Source organism: Serinus canaria (genome assembly GCF_022539315.1).
Source record: "Serinus canaria isolate serCan28SL12 chromosome 7 unlocalized genomic scaffold, serCan2020 HiC_scaffold_29, whole genome shotgun sequence".
In the NCBI taxonomy this organism is placed as follows: Eukaryota; Metazoa; Chordata; class Aves; order Passeriformes; family Fringillidae; genus Serinus; species Serinus canaria.
The window spans coordinates 2396577-2420227 of record NW_026108147.1 but is presented as its reverse complement, the minus strand read 5'-3'; the positions used below and the strand labels follow the sequence as shown (position 1 = coordinate 2420227).

The 23651-nt window shown below is 46.2% G+C and overlaps 1 protein-coding gene across 2 annotated transcripts in view; it reads right to left on the bottom strand.

Annotated features, from left to right (window-relative positions):
• The window catches only part of VWC2L (von Willebrand factor C domain containing 2 like), a 40725-nt gene that overhangs the window by 12158 nt on the left and 4916 nt on the right, over positions 1–23651 (bottom strand). The window contains exons 3-4 of one of the 2 annotated variants that reach the window (XM_018911810.3): positions 9525–9654; positions 1298–3908 (exon numbers count right to left, since the gene is read on the bottom strand). In XM_018911810.3, coding sequence (XP_018767355.2) covers positions 3883–3908; positions 9525–9654 — 156 coding nt within the window. In that variant the 3' untranslated portion in view covers positions 1298–3882. Of the gene's footprint in view, positions 1–1297; positions 3909–9524; positions 9655–23651 lie in introns of those variants that run through there. The other variant, XM_009088188.4, reaches the window with a different exon arrangement.

Genomic DNA, 23651 nt, shown 5'->3' with positions numbered 1-23651 from the left:
TCACAGACAGAGCTATTTCTCCTATTCCTCTCCCACTCACCTGGGGAGGGAAAGTCAAAGGTGCAAACACTTTCTGCTTTCAGTAAAAACCAGAGCAGGCTGTCTGAAATAACAGGGCAAAAGCCCCTTTGTTTCTGTCTTTTCCATTGAAATATTCCAAAGTTTAAAATAAAGATCTACATCTAAAACCATTTTTATCCTCCCAGACTGGAGGGAGTTTGTTCTGAAACCATTAAATGGGGCATCTCATCAGTTCCAGTTTTTTTCCCAAACCTTTCTAAGGTACAAACTGAGTTTGCTGTAATTGGCCCTTTTCCCAGGGAGCTTTCAGTGAGTCAGCATTTTCTGACCAGCATATTCCCATCTTCTTCAAATACTTTCAGGCAGCTGCAGTGAAAAAAGTCAGAACTTTGACAGCCTGGGGAGAACTTTGTGTGCTCTTCTTCACACAGACCTACTGCTCCCACCAGATCCTTGGGCAGGACACCAACACTCCTCTTTTAGGAACATCAGCTCCTGCTCCATTTATTCTAACAAACTGCTTCCCTCCCAGCACTACCTGGCACAAAACATTTGTAACTGGGACAGATTGTGGTTGGTTGATGTAAAATGAGTCACACCAGTTTGCATCAATGGTGGTACTGGTCTCTAATGACTCCTTTTTCTTTGAACTCCTCAGTGAGTTCTTTGAGGAGATAATGATTCCAGAAGTGGGCACAAGTGGAAAATGGACATCCTGGAGTTCACCTCCCATTACAAAGTGCCGAGAGGGTCCCATGGGTGACTCCTCTATCCTTGAGCTGCATCAACACGGCCAGAGCTGCAAAGAACTGACCCAGGCCAACCTCACCAGCCCCAGCAAAGAAGCAACATCCTCTCCTTGTTCCCACCAGGCTTTTATTTGCTCATGACCAAGCCTAAGCTCTTCAGTCTTGGGCAGGAATTCAGATCAACACTGCAGAAAACACAAACAAGGAGAGCAAGAAAGGAAGCCCTGCACCAGCCAAGCTCTTTTGCAGCCTGTGCTGCAGGGCTGGAGCAAGGGAAGCCTCGTGCTGCAGGAGCAGTGCCCTGGTGCTGGGCCTGGTGACCTGCAGTGACAGCTGAGGGCACCTGTGCAAAGGCAGAGCACGAAGCAGGGCAGCTGGGAGGGAGGGGGTGGGCCTAGGGGGGGAAGGAGATGGATGCTGGTGTTTGTGGACAGCAGAGCACCTTGCACAACACGGAGTTAGGTGATGGCTGGCACTGTCCCAGCAGGAACCTCCCACAGGCAGCCCAGCCCCACCCCTGTCACACAGCAGCACCACTGCCACCACACACGGTGTCCCTGCACCCTCACCTGGCTGTGCTGCACCAAACTGAGGCTCCCTCTGGCAAACGGCTCCACAAAAACTGCATTAATTTTCTGCCCAGGTGAGGCACTTCACCAGCACATCAGGGAGAGAGAGGAAGAAAAACACCTTCAACCCCATTTTTAGTCTCTCCAGCCAAAGTGATGGGTGAGATGGCAAGTGCCAGGCTGGGGTAGAGTATGGCCACACAGAACCTGTATGCCCTGCTGTCCTTCGCCCAGCTGTGCCATGTGGCAGGGACAGAAGGCTGCCCTGGAATGCAGCACCCTGCCAAAGGAGAGGGGATGGAGATGTAGGAAAGGTGGAGGGAAGGAAAGGAAGCAGGAGGAAAAAACTTGTGTCTTTCTTAATTCTAAGTGTTCTCAGACTTGCTTAGCTCTAATCTTTAATTCATGTTTTCATTACAGTCTCTTTGCTCTGTAAAGTCTGCATTTCATGTAAAAGGAGCGGCTCAGACATAAATTATTTGAAATAAGTCAACCCCTTTTTAAAGACCTCTACTCTACATATGTGTAGGCTCCAATAAAGAAGCATTAAACATTCATCAAATTAGAAATACATGAAGACAGTGTCTGCCACTCTTCTCACACAGACATGCTCCACAATCCCAACCTTCTAGAGCAGCCAGACAAACCCTCTCTAATCCTTTCAGAACCCTGACCATGCAAAACACCCCAGCCCCCTGCAGTGCCTCTGAGCCCCCAGAGGTATCAGCTGGAGTAAATCAGAGTACAACAATGCTGTGTTTTACACCCAAGTGACACCAACACAGGATTTGGCTTTCAGCTTCTCTTGCAGCAAAGTGGTTTACAGCAGTGTCATTGGATCATCAAGTCACTTCTGGTATTTTAAAGTCACACCAAGAACCAGGTGGGGAACAGCAACACAATGCCTGCTTTAATTTCAGTACTGCCCAGGCTCCTTGTGTTCTGCAAAGGAACCTGGCTTCCCAACTGGAATCTGGGAACTCTTCCCTCCCCTCCAAAAAAGCCCTACCCCAGCCCTTCTCTACAAGACACGATCATGATGACAGTGAACCTTGAACTGCCACTCTCACAGGCCAGTGCACACAAACTTCAGCAACACCTCCCCAAGGGGGAGCAACCGTGATGAACAAAAGCTTCTTCATAAATATTTCTGAGTTTGAAGGGTAATGCAGAGCAGGTAACATTTCCCACATCTCAGAGAGCAGTGTCTGCTGAAAGAGAGCTCTGGAGCTGGTCCTGTCCCACAAATGGCTCCTCATGATCCTCCCTGACCCTTCCCTTCAGGGTGCCTCTTACATTCATCTCAGCTCTGCTGTGGTGGAAGCACAGAGGCATGGTTAGCACCTGGGGTACCAGTCCAGGCTGGCAGCTTTCAGCTCCTGCCTGGCCTTCAGCACTCAGGCAGAGCCTTCTCCTGCCGTGTCTAATTTGTGAATTATCCCTTTCTTGCTTGCAGGCAGAGGCAGAGAGCACAGAGGCTTGGGAAGCAGCAGGTGACCCGTGCAGGTGAACACACCAGGTTCAGGGGCTGCTGTCCTGCTGGCTCCAGGCTGCAGCTCCCTGGGAATGGAGCTCTTCCAGCAGCATCCCTGCCACTGCACAGCCCAGCAGCCTGGCTTTGTGTGAGCACTGAGCTGTGGGATGGCCTTAATCACATTAAATGCTGCTCAGTTCAGGGCCTTTTTGTTCTCTAAAGGCTTTTCCTCTCCCTGTCGCTCTCAGTCTCACTTCCTCTGAAACTTCACGAGGTGGCAGATTCAACTCAGCCCTCCCTGATGCTGTCTAACATCAGGATGGCAAATGTTGGAGGTCTGAACTTTTCCAAAGCTTTGCACTGTTATTGAGGCCTCTTCCAACAGCTGTGACCAATCTCGAGTCAGCAGGGCATTTGAGCATCTGGATAATCCAAGTGCTGGAGATTTCCAAAGCAATGGAGGATCTAGCCCTTGACAGATGCTTTTGTGTCTGATTCTCACCAGCAAGTTCAGCACCTACATGCCTTTAACCCCTTGGCCTGAAGTGATCAGATGGACGAGCTCCACTGAAAATCAGTTTCAGGGAAATGACTTCTCAAGGAACAGTAAAGCAAGCACTGGAGTATTTTGTCAGGTTGGTGTCTGCCTGGCCCAAATACACCTCTTCATTTTCAGTCTTGATCTTCTACCAGCTTTTAAATCAAACCTTTTTTTCTTCTGTTGGTAATCAAATCAGCTAAAAGGGCACCACAGTTCACACTCCTGCTGGTCATCACAAAGAGCATCATCCAGTCCTTCCTGTGGCCTCTTGGGCTGACATCTGAAGGGGGTGGTGGCTGTGGGGGTGACCAAGTGCCCCAAAAGTTGGCTGCCATCAGTAATTCCCAGCCATGCAGGGTGACATGGCTATGCTATGCTACTGCCTCAGCTGCCAGGAGCTGGGGAGAGGATGGTGGAGTCCAGCAAAGTCCGGCGTGGGGAGCACTTCTTCTCCTTGGCTGGGCACACTCCCTTGCATCTGCACAACCAATTGCATAGACTGGGACTGAAGGGGGTTTAAGTGCAATCTTAAAATCTGGCCATTTCAGGAATTCCTGAAATAAATTAGAAGAGGAATTTTGTTTAGTTGTTGTTTTTTTTTTTTTCTCTAAAGGGATCTCCCCATGGCTCCAAATCACTGTTTTCCACAAAGTAAATGAACATGAAGTCTTCTCTCATCCTCTTGCCACAATTTCTGTGTCGCCTTTATCCTCCAACAGTTGTATTTAATCAAATGGCAGACAAAACATCCTGTCCCCAAATCCTTCCCTCTTTTTTCCTCAAATTTTAGTAATTTTTTCCATGCTTCCTTGATTTTTTTTGTCACTGATCAAGTTGGAAGCAGAAGCTTTCCAAAACAATGACCTGGAGCTTCAGCGATCCACATCTTGCAGATAAATAACAAGCTTTATTTTATGCACATTTATGCACTGGATTATTCCACATTAAAACCTTGGCACTTTTCAAGACAGAGACCACGTGGGGAAGGGTTTTTGTCAGTGCTGGTTACCAACATGCACTGTTAATCCATCACCTTCACCTACAAGAATTTACACTGAGATGGCGCCTTCTGTCCTGCAAAATCCCAAAGGGTTTTGCCAAGTGAACAGCTCCCACTGCCCTGCCAGGGCACCCTGACTGCACTGCCAGTGCCTCTTTCTGTGGCATCCAGCCCTGCTGACCTTGGGAATGTTAATGAACCACCTCTGAACTGGCTGGGTAGGACAGGAAGAGCCTGGCCCACGCCCAGCCATGAGGTGCCCCACTGCCCACAGCACAGCTTTTCCAAAGGGACACCCCCTGGGCACTCCCAAACATCTCCCAGTCAGGAAAAATGCATTTCTTCATAGCCCTTGCTAAGAAAAGGCAGCATCAAAGGCCTGCCCCAAGGAGTTATTCCACACAGAGACAGGCAAAGCTCACTCAGGGACACGTGTAACACAGATTTGTTTGCCAAAGGAGAGCCTTCAACAGGCTGGGAAAATCCCTGGGGGGTTCCTGAGCAAGACACACTGTGTTACAGCAGCATCAGGCTGGGGTGCAGAATGTTTATTTCAAATTAACTCCAACAGAGAAATAATGAGCACTGAGCTTATATTTCAGTAAATTAAGAGAGAAGCTTAGGTAAAATGTGGGTTTATATGCACAGGAATAAATGATTATTTACTCACGTTTGTGCTCATGCCCTCAAATATGAAGATATTTGTAGGGATTTATTAATATCTATACCACATTATAATAAATACCCACAAGAGCTTTGCATGAAGACATGCTATTTTACCAATGTAAAATCTCTGGAAGGTCAAAGGGATCTTTTACTTGTGTGTGGATGGCAGGATCAGCCTCTTTACTTGAAAATCTGTATCAAGTGTGATAATTTAAAACTTTAATTAAAGACTCAGTGACAGCTTATCTACAAAATGTCTTCCTGCTGCCCAGTATTCCATCATGAATGTCGTCAGAAGCCCAGGCTGAGTAAGCACACTTGCCAGGAAATATTTCACTGTGGACATGTTAGCTTTTATCTGGCTCATTGGGTAACAAATTCTTTTGTTGAGGATTGGTGACAAGAAAACTTAAATGAGAGGCAAAACCAGACCCCAACCCAAAAATTTATAATATTTGTTTTGTTCATCCCTCAAGAAAATGAAGCTCAGGGAATTTCTCCCTTTGTGCACTGCAGTAGGTGAGAATTGCTTGGAGCTGGCAAAGCAGAGGAACCCTGGATCAGATGAAACCAGATGAAGTGATGTGAGGGATGATACAGGGGGGATTCCCCCATCCCCTGTTCCCAGACCACATCCAAAGGGTTGAAGGAAATGGGAAGAGGAACCTCCAAGTGATGCACAGAAAGGGAGCTGAACCACACCCACCCCAATAGCAGGGCTCACTCCACAGCAGTGCGTGGGTTTATGGGGAGGGACAAGCAGAGCTCTGGGAATGAAGAGCACAGGGTGAGGAAAGAAGGGCTCAGGAACACCACACAACCACCACCCAGGCACCTCTGCAGCCCTGGCCATGCAGACCTCGCTGGGAATTTTGGCTCTGGCACAGGCAGAGTGGGGGGATGTTCTCAGAGAACTGCTGCAGAACCTGGGCCAGGAGGGACAGAGGTGGTGGCACCAGGAGCTGGACTCTCACAGTGCCAGGCCACTTGGAGATCCTGCAGAGGAGAGAGTTAACAGCAGTGACACACTTTTGTCTGGAGAAGTCACAGGGACTGGAAAGAACAACTCGAGGCCATAATTCTGCGGTCTGTCACTACCAGGAAACGTGAAATCCAGTGACCTTTCATCTCTGTGACAGAAATGCTGCACAGCACCTGGAGCCATCGCCCTTAAAATCCACTCTGACAAATTGGATGATAGGACACGAAGGAGAAAATGTCCTCTGCCTCCTTCACCCCCAAACTGGAGCCTCCCAGGGAAGTCTGCATGCTCAGTGTGGAATGTGGGATCCCTTGCCAGGAACAGCCAGCCTTAAATGAGCTGCTGTGGTTAGTGAGACATGAGATAACAATTTCATTTCTTTGGCCAAGAAGGAACAAATCTCCAAAGCCATTTGTTCAGATTGCTCTTAAATGATGGGAGAGAAATTGTTATTGGCTTTCTGTGAATCTTCAGGCCAGGAATGTTAGAATCAACAGATTTTTGCATTATCACAGAAGCACAGAATTCCAGACTGGTCTGGGTTGGAAGGCATCTTAAAGATCATCCCCTTCCACCCCCTGCCATGGGCAGGACACCTTCCACTATCCCAGGTTGCTCCAAGCCCTGTCCAACCTGGCCTGGAACACTTCCTGGGATGGGGCAGTCACACCTTCTGTGGGCAGCCTGTTCCAGTGCTCACTGAATCACAGCCCTTCTGCCCTTGGCAGAACATAATTAATAAGGTTATGAAAATCTACCTGACTCTATGGAAAGAGAATTATTCTCTCATTAATAGCAGCAACAGCTAAACAAGCAGGCAAGCCATGCTCCTAGCAGAGTGCAGCAAATGATGCAGGGCTGTGTTTAACCTCAAATGAGGATTTTCCTTACCAAAATTTTAAGGGGTAGCTTTTGAATTGAGGATTTGCACCACAGAGATTACTCCCCCCAGCAATTGTATCCCTTGAGCTCTTCTATTTGTCAGTCTGAAATTACAACCACAGGCACTAAAATCTTTTCATCACACCAGAACAGGGCACTGTGTCAGAAGTGCCACTTCTTTGTCTTCACCACTTTGGCAGAAGACAATAGCTACTGAATGGAAGGAAAAAAATAAATTTAAAAAGGGGTGTTTCAGTCGTTTAAGTGGGTCTGTCAGCTTGTGTTATCTTCATGCATTTGTGAAACTGAGCTTTACCTGACTGGCTGAAGCAGAGAGATAAAAGACAAAATTTTGGTCTCAAGATGAACACAGCTGCAAACACTGTGCTCCTCATTCATTAGGATGTGTCAGAGGGATTCAGATGGGAAGGGACACAGGAATGGCTGCTACTTCCATTTGAATCTCCCAGACTGTGAGGGAAAGGTGAATGGTGTGTGCCACACTCAGCCACGTCCAAGAGCAGGAACAAACTCTGATCATCAGATTCCCCACGACACAGGAACTGCCTTGGTGCCTACCAATTTCTATCACTGTGGGAATCACTTCATTGCATTGTGAAGGACACAGCCAAAACTGCCAGCCTGGGCCAGCTATAAGCCAGTCAGCCCCAGCAGCAGGAGGAGCAGAAAGCCCTTCTAGCTGAGGGGTCTCCATCCCTACAGCCAGGCTGGGACACCAGGAGGGGTGCAGCTCCCCCCACAGCACTCCCATGCAGACATGCTCCTCCATCCCAAGGAACAGCCAGGACCCTCCACTGGCCCAGAGACCAGGATTCCCAAGGCATCCAGGCTGTTCTGAAGGGGATGGTGAGAAATGCATCCCTGCCTAAACCAGGTGTAGAGCTTTATGTGTATCCCCAAGAGATGAGTAAAGAGAGGAGTGGAGACATTTGGTAAGACCATGGGTGAAGCCTCCTGGTTTCCTTTTGAGGGTTCCAATGACTTCCCTGTGTCCCACAGTCCCTTCAGCACACAGTTAATCTTCCTCCTGTCCTTGTCCCACCAGCAGGAGCTGCTCTTTCCCTTTCCCCCTAGCTGTTCTGGGAAGAAAGATGCTTCTCACCCCTGGTCACCATCCCAGAAAGCCACCAGCCCCCAAAGGGGGCATGTGGTGCTGGGGCAATGGCCATGGTGGGGAAATGCAGCAGCTCCTGGAGCTGTGAAAGCCCCTCCTGGGAAAGCTCAGGGATGCTCTCAGGTGGGACTGATGTGACACAGACTGGTTGGGATGTGCTGCCACTGTAAATGAGGGGATTTGGGGTGGTGCCCCATACGAGAGAGGAACACAGAGGCCACACAAGCTCCAGAGGTGTTTGTTGGGGTGTCAGTGGGTCTGAGCTCAGTGACAGCCTGGGGACAGCCAGTGGTACCCCCAAGTCACCAACCCAGGACACCAATCTTGGTGAGTGTGATGAGAAACCTCACACCCAAACACAGCTGTATGCAAAAGTGGTGCACAGAGCTGGGTAACAAGCCTCTGCTCTGAACTTCAGCAATAAAAACAAACCAATGAGATTTCCTACAAACATTTTCTGCTTTCCCACAGGAACACAAAACTCAATGAAAATCTGACAAAATATTTTGGTACAAAAATACAGATACAAACCTCAGGATTTCAAGGAATATTTATGGTGTAATTTCCCAAACATTTTTAAATTTTTCAAGCTCCTTCAGTAAAAGTATTTCATGTTTCCAACTCTTTGCCTTTACTCTGTCTTACAGAGCAGAAAATGTGTTGAAAATGTTATTTCTTTACCAACATTTTCATTTAGGTACAAAAGCAACCATTACTCTTATCCAGCAGCAGTGATGGATGCAGGAGCAAATATATATGGATAGTGAATTCTAAACACAAGGAGATGAATTCAAGTAGCCATTTCTTACATGTTTAGAAAGCTGTGAAAAGGTTTATGTGCAGCTGCCTTACCTTTTAATGTCTTCACATCTCCATTAGGAGAAAGGTGCTTTTTCAGAGATGTTTGTGAGTACAGGCTGTGGCACAAGACCCAGGAGACCTTTTTGGAAACAGATTTCTTTTCCAAAGAGGTACTTTCAGTCATTCCAAAACATTTCTTGAAAGTATTGATGAATGTAATTCATGAAATCACTTCAGCAGGACCATGAGAGCCAGAGGTACACAGAGACTCCAGCACACAACCAACAATGTTCTGGGCTTGGTGGGTGTCTTACTGGGCACAGGAAAAGTTCTGCCATTGATTTTGGTGAGCTTCCCCTTGGCCTTAGACAATAACCATTGGTTTGTTAATGCAAGGACAAAGACCCTCTCTTTCCCCATGTATTTGATTCTCATTAGACTAATTTTGAGAAAATAACAAAGAAATGAAACAACAATCAGTGATATCAGGACTCAATCCCATAAAACCTTTGTCAAGCCAGCCATTCCATCTGCTTCAAGGAGAAGCCACAGGCCAGGAAGGGCAGCTTAAATGTTCACCCCACAACCGAAGCACCAGGAGAAGGACCAGCCCGTGCCAATGGAAGGAAGCAAACCTCAGTGACAGCATTTCAATCCAAAGTTCCCTTTGTATCTCTGTTAAAGCCAACACGGTTCTTTCTTACCATTTTTGCAGACAGGACAACACTGCTCTGGCTCATAGACCGGGTTGACACACTCGGGGACTGCGCAGTCTGCTACAACACAGTGAACTTCATTGCTGGGCTCGCAGCGACACCATTCGCATGGCGAGGGCTAGGAACAAATCTCAGATTAGCCCATGGCCTCCCGCAGCTCCCAAGTTTGCAACATTCCCATCTTGCCACAAGATAAACACATCAGCCTTCAATACCCCTTGACTGAGTCATTCATCATGGGCCATACCAGTTAACCTCTGGCACAAGAGAGCAACAGCTGAAATAGGAAACCACAACAACAGAAAACCAGCGAGCCTCAGCCTTGTTTTCCCATGCAGAGCACGAGGTCTTTTAGGATTTTAGGTCCCTTTGCCAAAAAAATGGAGCTGCAGCCTCTAGGTTGTACCTTGCTGTAGCCATCTGTGTTATCTTACACACGTGGCCAGAAGAAGAGCAGGATTTGTGGAAGGTCCTGAGTGGTGGTTTGCTCCAGGAAGGGAGGACAGGATTTTCCAGGCCATACCCATCTCTCATGCAGACCACCACTGCCAGGCACCACCAGGCTGTTGGAAGGGTGCTGCTGGCATGGCCTGTCCATCCCCCAGCCTCCTGGGGTGTTTTCATTCCCACTTTGCAGGGCAGAAGACAACAGTGTCACTCTTGGAAGGGCAAACTCATTTTATTTTGTGTTTGTGCAGCATCTGAGTCAGGGGTGTGCAAGCACTCCTGTAGCACAACCATGAGATCTCAGCCTGGCCCCTCTCCTGCTTGCTCCAACAAGGTTTGTGAGCAACAGTCCCACATAAAAGATGTAAATAATTAAGAGACTGAGTAATTCTGCTGAGTCAGGGAATTCAGGATTGAAGCACCCAGCTAAATGGTTTTGTTTCAGCACCATCAAGTCGGCCAGGAAGCTCTATCCACCTCCAAATTGCACAGAGTTGTTACTGTCTCAACCTTTAAAAAGCTGTGAAAATCTGCTGCAAACATAGAAAGGTCAGTGTTTCAAGGGTCCCAGTGATTTATGTGTGTGCTAGTGGCATGAAAGCATGGCAGCAGGGCTAAGGAAGGAGAATAAGAGGAGAATTGAAAGGAAAATAACTTCCTTTAAGCACCAGTAGGTTCAATATGTAACTCCCAGTTTCTCAGCATCCATCACTAACATTTCAGTGAGTAAATGTGGGTATTGGGAAAAATTCTGCTCTATGTGAATCTACAGCTGTGGGAATTCCTCAAAATTGAAAGTATTACTCCATATTAGAAAATAAAGTGGGATGCAAAGACAGAAGGATTCATCCTGATGTATTTCAGACCTCAGTGCTGGGTCACTCATTTCTACAAGATAGATATAACCTGTGAGCCTTGTTTGTGGCTTGTAAGAAGCTCTTCAGTTCACCTCTAAGAAGCTCCATGTGTCTTGAGTCAAATAATTTATTCTCAGGAAATTTATTTCTACCTTAAAATGCACTAATTAAAGCTTCCCTTGCTTTGTCTCAGCATCTGCAGTCTATAATTCCCATCACCTCTCATTTGCTCATGGCTTTGGCAATTTAGATAAAATCAGCACTCCTTGAGCAAGGGAAGGAGTGTGTGGAGGTGGAATTCCTCTCTCTAATTATCGTTCCTCTTTCAATCCTGCTTTGATTTCTGTCTGAAGCACCAGGAATCTAAATTCATTTGACTGACATTTCTTATTCAAGGCTATTTAATAGGAAGAAACAATACAGAAGAAAACAGACAGAGCTATTTGCTGAGGGATCAATAAGAAAATTGCTGCTTTGTTTTTACTCATTTTAATCACTAATTATATGGAGCAGTAGAACTAGATCTTGTGATTTGTGGAAGCTTTCAGTGACGTCTCCTCCAGAGCTTGTAGCCATCCTCACTACTCCAGTGGCTGCAATGCTGAGGAATAAGTGATGCTTTTCCAGGGCTGCAGCCCAATCCAGGGCTCAAAGAGGATCAGCACAAGCAGAAGCTGCCCCTGAATGACTCTGCAGCTGAGCAGATGAGACATGACACACACATCTTCTGCCTCAGCCTCGGTGGTGCAGCCTGAAAGTGACACTGTGACAAAGCAGGATGTTGCCTGATGCTCAGAGCAGCTTTCCAAGCAGGAAGAGCTGCACACAATTAGGGAAGGAAAGCACACCCTGGCAGAACACAGTGAACTGATGCCTTGAGAAGGCTGACCTAGAACAGAGGCTAGGCAGAGTTAAAGAATAAAGCAGGGATTTATTAAAAGGCCTCCATGGATCCACCTTGGGCAGCACAAGAGCCCAGCCAGGGCTGCACCCAAGATGAACCAAAATGGTCACAAAATGGTCAAAAAATGCCTGACTAGTCACGACATCTCACTTTTGTAAGTTTTGGTCCATTTGCATATTTAAGTTAATTGTCCAATTATAGCTTTAGCTTATGAAGTCCCATCCTCCTTGTTTTTCTCTCCTCAGTTCACCATTGTTTATACTTTTTGGGCCTGGAGCTTGTAACAGGTATCCTTGGACAAGCTGGAAAAGGATTATTATTTATCTACCCTGTGAAGAGAGCTTGCTAACACTTAATATATGAAGCTCAGAGTTACACACTAAAGCAGCACAGAATCTGAAAAATATAAAAGCTAAAACTTAAGGCATCATTCCCCCCTTCAGAGGCTTGACCTAAGCCACCAGATGAAAAGGCTGCTTTGGCATGAACCAGACCTCTCCCTGCCACCTCTTCCTCCTGACTGTATTAAGGTCAAGCCACTTGGTCTTGTCACCATGACCTTCCATTATCTGTCTGCTTTGGTCACTTGTCAGTGCCACTCACCATGGGGGACTCCTGCCCCCTGTCCACTTGGTTTATGAGAGCCTTGGCACTTTCTTCCACGGGATGTGCTTTGGGATCTGATCTGCAAATCCCTGCCCATTCAGAAAGGACTTTGCCCCAGGCACACTGATTGAGCATTTTGAAACTGTTGTCTGCAGGCTCTGCATCTGAACTCTTACTTACCCTAGTGCTACCCTTCCTGTGGAACAATTCTGGCCAAAAAGTCCTCTGTCTGCTGGTACAGGCAGCAGGAAGCCCAGGCAGCAAAAGGACAAACTGGGAACCAGTGAAGAGCAGGGAACCAGCAGAAGACATCCTTGAGTTTGGTTTCCTGTTTCCCAATTTAAAGATTTATCCCCCAGGAAAGAGGGGGTTTACACTTTTGTAGCCACTAAAGTTCAAACAACAGTTCCAGAAAAGGAGCTCTCATCCCTGCTGAGGAAGGATTCTGAAAAAACACAGGGGGTTTTATGGAGTAGGAAGGGGAGAGGCCACTGTCCCACATGAACAGTGCAAATGCTTTATTTGCATCCCTTAAACTGATATCCTGGAAAGAGTGTTAAGATTAAAGGATCACAAAAGGTGGTGATTTACTCACTCCCGTGTCCAAGGCAGAATAATCTCTTAGAAAACTCTCTAGGGAAGGATTTATTAGGCAGGATTTCAAGAGCTGTTGGTGAAGAAACATTCCTCTGACCACTGCCCAAAAGGCAAGGGTGCTCCCAATGTCCAGCCACAACACAGATACACATCCACACTATTCCATGGTCCTGCCCTGCTCAGTATGATTTCAGAAATGGCTCTGTCAGAAGCAAGCTGAGCCCTTCTGTAGAAGGTATCAGTCAGAAGGGCAGTTTGACTTGGCCAAACCAGTGCAGCACTGAAATTCCTTTTACCCCATCTCCACTCCTAATGGGGGTGAGAGCAGTGACCCTCAGAGCCAGTGGGGTGGCACATTCTTGGATGTTGCTGTCAGCATAGGGGCCAAGTCAAGGCAAGCTGGTGGGCAGCAGATGTAGCCAACATCTATCCACCATCCATGGGCACCATTTAACAGCAGCTGAAATGGGACACAGAGCACAAGGGACCTTCTCAGTCTCTGCACTGACCCTAATCTCTCCTTCAGCCAGTCACTTCAAAAAGACTGGAGCTGCACAACCCATTCATAACCACCCCTAAGATCACAGCCTGATTTCTATTTCTCTTCTGTTCTGCTGATCTCAAGGAGGACTGAGAGCCCAGGAGTGGCTGGGAGGGCAGGTTCAGTCCCTGGACAATCCTGTTTGATGGCCCCATCACACACCTCAGGATGGCTGGAGGAAGGAGCCAGCACTCCCTCTGTTGTGGGGCTGGAAAACCTGAGTCTCAGGTGCTGTCAAATGGGAAACATCTGCAATCAGCAGAGTTTGTTAACAATGCAAGAAGGAAGGGAAATTAGAACAGAGAATAGAAAATACACACGGCTAATAAAGATTTTATGTGCCTGAGCACATAATGATAAACTTGATAGAAGATATAAACAAACAGATGAAAAAGGCACCAAAGGCAACAGAATGAAAAACAAGATACACCCTGAGCAGGGGAAATGGGGAAACCAACCAGGATACGGGTGCCCCACCTCTTAAACTTCACTCTTGCACCCATACACACCAGCTCCCCACTGCTTTCACCCTCTCTTTGGAAGCAAATGCCAGCACACATAGGAATTATGACTGCTAACATCATCCAGCTGCTCCTCTCTTACAATGTTGGGCACCACGTGGATCCTCCTTTAGTCAGCTACAGGGTTTCAAAAACCCACAGAAATTTTGTACCCCTGATAGGTCTATTTTGTGAGCAGGCCCTCAAGTCCTCTACAAGGACTGGTGGGCAGCCAGACAGATCACACAATCAAATTATTTCCAAAGATAAGGGAGAGGTGGAGAGAAGAAAATGGAAATCTGAATTCAGAACTCAGAATGTTAAAATCTACTCCTTATGTTTTTCTACAGCTGAAGAGATCTGAATCAAACATTATTTTTAGACCATGGAAGCTTGTACAATAAAATAATGACATACAAAACTTCAAGATCTTAGGCAAGACCTTGCAAGAAGCACCTCAGTCATCTCATTTAGTCACAGGAATTCTCTTGTTGCAAGTACTTACTGAACCTCATCTCCCTATTTCTCCCTTAGCTCATGTCTTGGCCATAGTTACAGCACCTAAGCCACCCCTCTGCTGCCCCAAACATGGGAAAGGCTTTTCTATATCCTCACCAAGTAGGGAATACTCTCCCTGAGTCAATGGAGGAAGCATATCTGTATCTATGAAACATCATTTTGCAGCTCTCCTCTTGCCTGCCTGCAATCAGGATTTCTCTCTTTCTGTCTGCTTCTCCATCACTCTTAGCTGCTTGTACAACAACAGCTCTGGAGAGGTGGAAAGGGAGTGATTTACCTAAGACAAACTAAAAACCCTGAAGATGACATCTGACTGATACTTTTTTTTCACCTGTTTGTTCTGTCAGTCAGTAAGAAGCCATTTCCCTCACTTTTTGCTCTGCTGCCACATTCACCAGGCTAACTGGTTTCCAAGTCACCCAGCTCAGGAGATGTCTCAGACCAAGTTTCAAGGCTGCAGTTTCCTGTGATCAGTTGGGATTCTTCCAGCTGGCTTTGCTCACACTTGGGGTTTGAGGCTCATACCCCTGCAGGAGCTGGGAAAATGCTGCTCATTTTCCAAGCAGCCTTCCAAGACTAAAGTGCTGTTTGGCACCTGAGGATTTCAAGAGCCAGTGGATCTTGTATCATTAAAACTGTTACTCCTGGAGACCTTCCACTCCATGAATTTAGACATCAGCTCCTCCAGGCATGTTTAGCCCAGCCATTTCCTAACACTTAGGACCTCTCCTCACTTTTTCAAGAAAAGGCCTTGAATTGTGTGGCATTTTCTTTGTACCTGGGTTTTCATCCTCATGGAAGAAGATTTACATCTTTACTGGAGCCAGGCTGCTCAAAGCCTGAGATGCAGCAATCAGGATTTGTTGTGCTGCTCTCTTCCCCCTCCTTCCTACAGCTAAGCCTGAAGAGAATTTTTGTACAAGGATGTGCCCTAATCCCATCCTGGAAGGCTTCATCTCATTGCCAAGGTCCCATGAAGTGGTGCATAAGGACCACATCCTCTTGCTGCCTGACACACAAGAGCCCTTCACCAACCAGACACAGCTCCTACCAGCTGCAGAGCAGCACAGACTTCACAGCTATTCTATCAGGAATGCTTGACTTTGCTTTTGGGGAACAAAATAAGTGTTCTCAACCATCTAATCATGTTACAATGCACCTACTGATCATCATGCAGGGGCTGCACTGGAAGACAATCCAAGTATTTCCACTGAATTGAGTGTACCTGTTAGTGAGGCCTGTGGTGTTCTTCAGAGTCAAACAGGTGAATTTACAACCAGCCTGAATGACTGGAGCAATCTGCTTGGTTGACTGGAACACAAAGAGGGCTATAAACACAAAACTAAGCCAGTGGGCTTGTTCTGAGCTCTGGGGAAACCCAAAGAGCCATCACATCAGAGCAAAGGCAGAGGAGATACCGGGACTCTCGGTACCACTGCAAACCAAAATCAGGCATTTCAGCTCCCAGCTCCTTCAAACACCAAAAAGGACCTGGTGTGTAAGATGTTCCTCTTCTAGGTGATACTGCAAAGGGAAAGATGCTTTTCTTGCCAGTTTTACTGATTATGGAGTTGAAATGTTTCCTCCCCCCTTGAGAACACGTTAGAAGAAGAAGAAGTGCCATCCTCTGCATTTCTGCTGATGCCAGGGTGGTTTGGGATGCAATGGATCTCAGCTGGCAGCTCTGCACACTTAAGGCATCACTGCCATAGATTCAGATCCACGAGCTGTATCCACACTCACCTCCTGCCTACACTCTGGATGTGCCCCACGCCCTGCAAGTGCTGGGCTCCAAGAAAAGCAAGACTGAAAACCATGGCTGCTGTCAATCCCCCCCTCTTTTAGTTTTCAAGAGACTCACAGAGAGAGTCCCTCAGACAGACTGGACTGAAGGCATCCTGCTCCATGCAGACAAAACAGCAGGAAAAGCAGAGTGATGCAGAGTGACGTCTGTCAAATTGGGCACTTACATCTTAAGAGGAGCTGTAACTTTTAATGACACTAAGGACAATGGCAATTCTGATGGAAATTATCCCTGTAGCTACAGTTTCAGGTGGGGAATTTATTGGCAGGAGGCAAGAAAGGGAAAAAAGTTTGAAAGAACTTGATGAATAAATTTGGAGGCAAAAATGGCTTCCATATTATGGCTGAGGTGGGAAGTCATAAACCAGGGGAGAGGAACAAAAGAGGAACTGGGATAGCATTCATCAGAGATACTCCTGGAGGAGAAATTAGAATCATTTTCATTGTTATTGAAATTGCCTATGATCTCAGACAGATTAGCAGAAGATTGCAGGAAAATTCAGAGAGCTTTCAGCTGAGAAATTTTGCAGGTGCCAAACTTGTGGAGAAGGAGCTGGTGAACAAGTCCCACCTGAAGGTGGGACTGAAACCTTCCCACTTCTCTACTGAGCTGCTCACTTGGCTTCACTATAAGCAGTGCATAAATAACCATCTAATTTGTGGTAAAATTTTGGTAAATGGCTCTTTTGTACGTGCCAATACAAAACCCCTCAAAGTGCAAAAATTTCTCTCATTTTTGTCACTTAATAAAATAAAAAATCATCTAGCAAGCCAGTGGAGATACAATATCAATTATACTAAAAAAACTGTAAGCACCTGGATTTTCCATAGGTGGAAAGTTGCTCAAATCAACAATATGTTGAGTAATTACAGAGAAGCACACTCACTGAAAACACCATCAGGTTGCAAATGACTTTGCAACAGGAAAAAACTATTAAGTCATTAGATAATTTATCTGCAGTGAAAAAATTGGAGCTGTATCCTACTTATATGAAGCCCTAGCAATACAAATCAGCTTTGCCATCCAAAAATTGAAAAATGCTTGCACCACACTGCAGATTGGCTAAACCAGGCACCTGGCTTCCAAGAAGCAGCAGAAGCAGATGCTGAGATCCTGTTTTTAAGGGAGCCCTCAAATCACACACAAACATTGCTAACACAAGAGTCTTTCCAACGTGCTGCTGACCAGGCTTGGATTCTGGAGATGGAAAAACACAAGGATGCTCTAATCTCTCCAGGTCATGTATTCCTCTCCTCCCCTCACCCCTCATTCCCATTCCCATGCCTGTCCATGATCAGAAACAAGATTATTCTTGCCATTCTTTTGTAAACATTCCTGGGGAGCCCTGCAGATCAGTAAAGGCAGGTGAGGGGCACAGAAGATGCCTGGGCCCACATCTGATGAGTCAGGCCTGTGATGGCTTTAGGAGATTTGTACTCATAGATTTGCTCTGTGCCACACAATTTGATGAGTTTAAAAGGCTCCTGGAACCCTGTCTGGATCTGAAGAGTGACTCCTCCATTAGCTGATGAGAGAGACAACCTTGAGCAGAGACCTGGCCCCTTTTCCACCAGAGCTGTGTATCTGCAGTCTCGTGGTTGCTTTCCTCTCCTGAGAGCAGCAGCAAAGCTTTCTGTAAAAACATGACTTTGCACTTCTTCCACGAGAACGCTCTCCTTGCTGTGATATATGTCTCCTTTTGTTCCTTACAATAGTTGCACCTCACCTACCCTGGGGCTCTGTCACTTTGATGATAATTTTTATGACTCAATTACAATAGTTTTTAGTTCGGCCATGCCCAGTGCCCAGGGAAGGGGACTCCATCTGAAAGGTCACAGGTGTGACAGATGGCTCCAACGTGTGAAGTGCAGCCCAATTCGGACACAGACAAAATGTCTGTGTGTGCTTCACCTTTGTTAAGCTCCTTTTAATGTCAGGAAAGTGAGCCCAGCTGGCAGCTTTCTGCTCTCCATTCCCTCCTGGTTGGCTTTTGCAATGAAGGAGCCATATCCAGGAGAAAGCCTCCTGGACAGAGGACCTGGTCAGAAAGGTGATCCCTTTTACATGTGCTTCCCCTATACCTGAGTCTGCTGTTTCCTCCTTTGCCCACACTGAGAGATGGGAGAAGGTGGTGAGATCAGCTCCATGATAGAACACTGAGTTTCTATCATGGAGGAAGGTATAATACAACCAGACATCACTGGGAAGGAGATGTGGACCTTGGTCCTGTTCCTTCTGCAGCTGCTAGGGAGGTTCCTGTCCCTCAGGGGGTGTCATCACTTGGTTACAAGCACAGGCTGGGAAGGATGTGAACTGATACCAGGTTTGAATGGGTTACCTGAGATGAGAGAATACACTGGGCTCTGCTTACACAGGAGCACACTGGGCTAACCCTCAGTCAGAAAGGTTTTGCTGACTAGGATGACCACAGTTCAAACCCTACTGCTTCTCCAAGCATACTGATTTTACTGTAATTCCCAAAGACTTATCTCTAATATTACCACAGAACAGAGTAAGGAAGCCTCACATATCCTTATTTTGCAACTAGACTGAGCATTGTCACTACATAACTTATCTAATTACAGCTTTTAAAACAGTAACTAGAATAATTGGCTGATTGAGCATTTTTTAATGAATGCAATTCTGCATAGAGCACATTCCAGTGGCAACAAACACATACCTGCACTTCCCCTTGCTCTGGTAGGAAATAATTTCCTAAAAAACCTTTCCACCAATGAGCTGTGAATGTTTCTAATGATCCTTCTTCCTAAGTTGATGACCCAAGGACCTCCTGCTCACCAGCCCCACAGAAACAGCCTGGGTGACAGAACAAACAGCTTGAGAGAGCCAAGGACCAGCAGGTCTCTCCATGGCCCCACTGAGCATTGTCTGGCACAACAATAAAGCCTCAGACTTGATTTTACCACTCTTGGAAGGAGCTGGTAACACCTGCAGGCACTACTTATTCCATTTTCTTAACAGTAAGGCTCCAGCAGCCACGGAGGGAGGGCAGGGAAGTGCCAGAGCTTCTCCACTGGCTGTGCAGAGATACCCCCTGTCCTTCAGCCCCATTCTGGAAGCCAGCAGAGCTGATGGGCCATTTCCTGGAGTGAATCACTGAAAGCCCAGCCCCAGCTCTGGCAGTATAAATGTTGGGCACACATGAATTCCTGTGTCATATTTACTGGGGAAATACCAATCCCTTGGGATTGCATGTACAGGCTGAGCTCTGCACTGGGCTGCTGCACTGTGACTAAAACCAGGGGCATGTACTCAGTTCCTGCTGATTCTGAACAGTGGAGATTCAGGTTTTGGGTCTCATCCATTTCAGTGGGGACCTCTGAGACAGTCTGTGTGTGGCACAGCCAGCACCACTGAGCTCTGAGCTTTTGGGACCTCCCATGTATTACTGTGCTCTAGGGAAGAAAATTCCATGGATTTTTTTAGCCAAATACTGAATAAATGCCACCTTCTTTCACCTATTGTAACAATATATTTGTGCATAATGTGATATATATGTTACAGAATCAGTAGCTAAATTCATAGCATAATTTTAAAAATAGGTTTCACTATAGATCAATATGTGACAGGCCTATCTATTTTAGTATGTTTTCTTGGTACAAACTATGACAGAAATACAGTAAGTCAGTAATTTTAGATTCCTTTGCATAGACATTGTCACTGTAATTTTGCCAGGAGGGAGATAATAAATCATACTTTTCCATCTGACTGATGTTCTGTTTCCCCTGTCTGATTTCAATGGCTGTATGCTATCTTCAGACTGGCATTGTTCATGGCTCCTTTTATTAAAGCACAGGCACGTTATTGAAATTTCTTTTGTATTATGATTTTCTAGCCATATGTGAAATTGCAGAACACACAAGAAGGGAAAAAAAAAAGCCCCACTTGTTTGAGTCACAGTTGAAAAAAAAGCCTGCTGCACACATCTTGGAGAGAAAAATGCCAATATTACAATGGGGGACCCATGCTGGCCCTCTCCACCCAGGGCTGCCACACTCTTGTTTCTCACCTAAGAGTACCCCAGTAACACTCTGCACCATCCCAAGTGCTCCATCCATATTTGATAAGCTTGGACTCCTAGGCTGGGTACCTGGTGGTCTGAGCCAGGCTGTTGTTTACACCACTTAAATTCTATTTCTGTTCAGAAATTTCTATTTCTGGCACACTTCTGGGGGTGGGGAATCCCTTTTTGGTTTCACTGCCTCCTTTTCTCCAGCATCAGGATGGACACACTGTGTTTCAGGGGCTAAGAGTTGCTGGATAGCAGCTGCATACCTGCCTGCATGTGCTTTTTGATGAGAGGCCTTGCTTTGCTCAGTTAAGTTCAGGTAATTGCATTAATAAAACATTTTAAAGAGCATTAACAAAGGAGAAGGAGGTGCCACTATTCTGAAGTAAAGGTTTCCATAATGAGCTGAGAATCAGTGTATGATAATGCTATGCTTACACAGTCTCTCATAGATTTTGGGTTCTGATTACACCCTGAAAACCCTGCTAGAGCTGTGTCCCTACTGCGCAAAGCACTGTTCAAGAAGACATAAAGTCAGCAAGATACAAAAACCTTCACTGAAGGATTACAGGTGATTTGTGGACAAAACAAAGCAATGAACTTAAGATATAGTAGCAGGGAACAGGGGAGAGAAAAATAAAGTAGAACTTTAGCAACGAAATGCTGGCTTTTTTCAAGTCAGCAAAAACTTTGCCCCTGAAGGAAAAATGTCACCTTTCCTGCTTTACATTTTTTTTTTTTTTCCTAACAGTGTGGAGGAAAAGGGCAAGAGCAAGGTTTGTTTTCCACCTCTCCACACTTGTGCTGATGCAAGGGACAAATACTTGGGCATCACCTAGGGACTTTTTCAGTGAGGACAGGTCTGGGAGTAGCCAAGGCGGAAGGGGAGAGGACAAGGAAGTGGAGAAGTCATTGGGAAGGGCAGGCAAATAAAGGCAGCAGCAGAGGATAAGCACTGGCAGAGCCAATGGCTAGAAGAAATGGCAGCTCTTGGAAGAAGGGAAGACAGCCACTGAGGAGCACCCAAAAAATGTCCAGAGTATTTCCCAAACTCAAGCTCAAAACTGCAGGTTGAAGCTGCCCTTCTCACTTGAACATCATCAGGAAGGCCAAAACCTCTGTTCCCACCCAAAGGATAACTCACCCAACGTTCTGCCAGGCTAACAGAGATATTTCAAAGTCTGGGCTCAGGAAATTCCTGCCACTGCCTTGGAGGAGGATGGCACCATGCCCACCCTCCTGCAGGCACAGGGAGCAGTCCCTGCCTGTCAGTCTAAAATGGAGAGAATATTTCAAGATGTTAACTTGACAGTCTCTTGTGAACTGACCATTTATCTCCCAGCAATGGCATTTGGCTACACATCCAGAGGTCTGCAGGAGGTTATTCTGGATGTGCCTCTGCTGGGTGATGAGAAACCCAGGAAGTTCAGAGCTGAAAATGGACTTTCCAACCTGACAACTCAATCCTCTTCCAGGGGCTCCTCACCGTGGCTACAATACACAGCAACCACGCCATAATTCCGTTTCTCAAAGGTGTGTGCTCTTCTGCCAGCAAGTCATGCAAGAGAGCAAAACCTAATCAGCACTTAGGGCCACTGTTGCCTCAGTGACATTTGCAGGAGATCTCCATCAGCTGCCAATGAACATCTGTCACACTGGAGGAACACTGTCTCCTTAGCTTTCCATCAGCTGCTGGCTGGGGACATTCATTTCAAACACAGCCATGGGTACTTCCAATCACCAACACCAATCTCCATTTGCTTGTTTTCTGTCTCTGAGAAGAAAGGGGAGGCTTAACAGCCTCCCTGAAAGATCTCTGCTCCTACAGGTGAGCACAGAGCACTTGGGCTCAGACCTTCACCTCCAGAACTGATATCAAAGCAAGGATGATGTCTGAGAGAAAAAGCAGCTGCCAAGTGACCCCTAGAGTCCCTGCCAGACCCCTCTAGAGAAAACAGCCTGGGACTTCCAGCATCCTTCACACCTTCCCTGCAGCTACCACAGCTGCCTTCACCCCTGCTTTGAGAAGGGCCAGTGGGACCTGAGATACCACACTGTAGCCCAACAAAGAGAAAAGCAGAAAACAAGATGGGAAAGAGAGAGATGGATCCCAGTAAAGCCCACTGGACCTGCCCTCTCTCCTGCTCCAAAGGCATCAGAATCATGCCCACCAGGCATCAATCTGTATTTTAATCAGCACATTTTAATCAGATCGTGGTTAGCATTAGAGAGACTGTGCTGGCCTTTTCTGCAGGTGGAACCCCAGCCTCAGCCGAATCCAGGGGCAAATCCCACTGAAATCAGGGAATGAGGCAGGCTCTGTATGGGCAGCTGGGGCCCCAAACCCACCAACATCTCCCAGGACCCATAAGAGATGAAGACGCTATGAAGATGCTGCCTAGGGTTACTAAGCCATCTGTCAAAGACACAAAATTTTACAAAAGGATACAAGAAAAACTCTCAATGGGTTTGGATTTGTAATTGAACTTCAGTTCAGCATTTCAGTTGTACATGTTAATGATTGAGGGGCACAAGCATAAATATTTGGACAGCTGTCTAAGCTACATGGCTTGTTGGCATGTTTGTATTTTGTGCTTATGACTGTTATGACTCAAAAAATCAGATGTACAAGATCTGTTCACTAGAAGAAAGCTAAATATTCAAGAAATGGGTCTTTGTAACTAACTCCTTTACCCTGACAGCATCACACTTACTGCCAGTGGTAAGAAAAAAAGATTGAATCACATTTGGATTTCTCACCCCAAACCTGATTAAAAAAATCTAGAAACAATACAGGAAAATTCACCCAACTGGAAACCTCTCATAGATATTGATATCCTAGGAAAAAAAAACATCTGAGGGAAAAAAATTAATCCAAATTTGTGAAAGATCAGGCAGCTGAAATTTCTACAAGATGAGTCAGTCCTGGCACACATACACAGACACACACTTGCAAAAGATTTTTAAATAGAGGCTAATTTCAGCTGAAACTCAGCAGTGACAAGCACTTCTATAGATGACGATTTGGAATCTACATACCAGCAAAAGTAAATCAAGTGGGTGAAAGGGTTCTGAGACCACATAAAACAGTGCCTCTGTTTCCACTGAAAGCAGCCTGGGTTTGAGTCACAACAGCCTCTCGTCTTTGACTTCAGTGTGTGTGCAATGGATGTGAGAAAGTTTGCAGGCATTAGAAATTCAACAGGATGAGGAAAGAGCAGAGCTCAGAGCCTGTAAAACCTATGAACTGCTCAAGATTTCATCTGCAGAGATAGCAAGTATAATCTTTATTCTGCTGAAATAAACAACA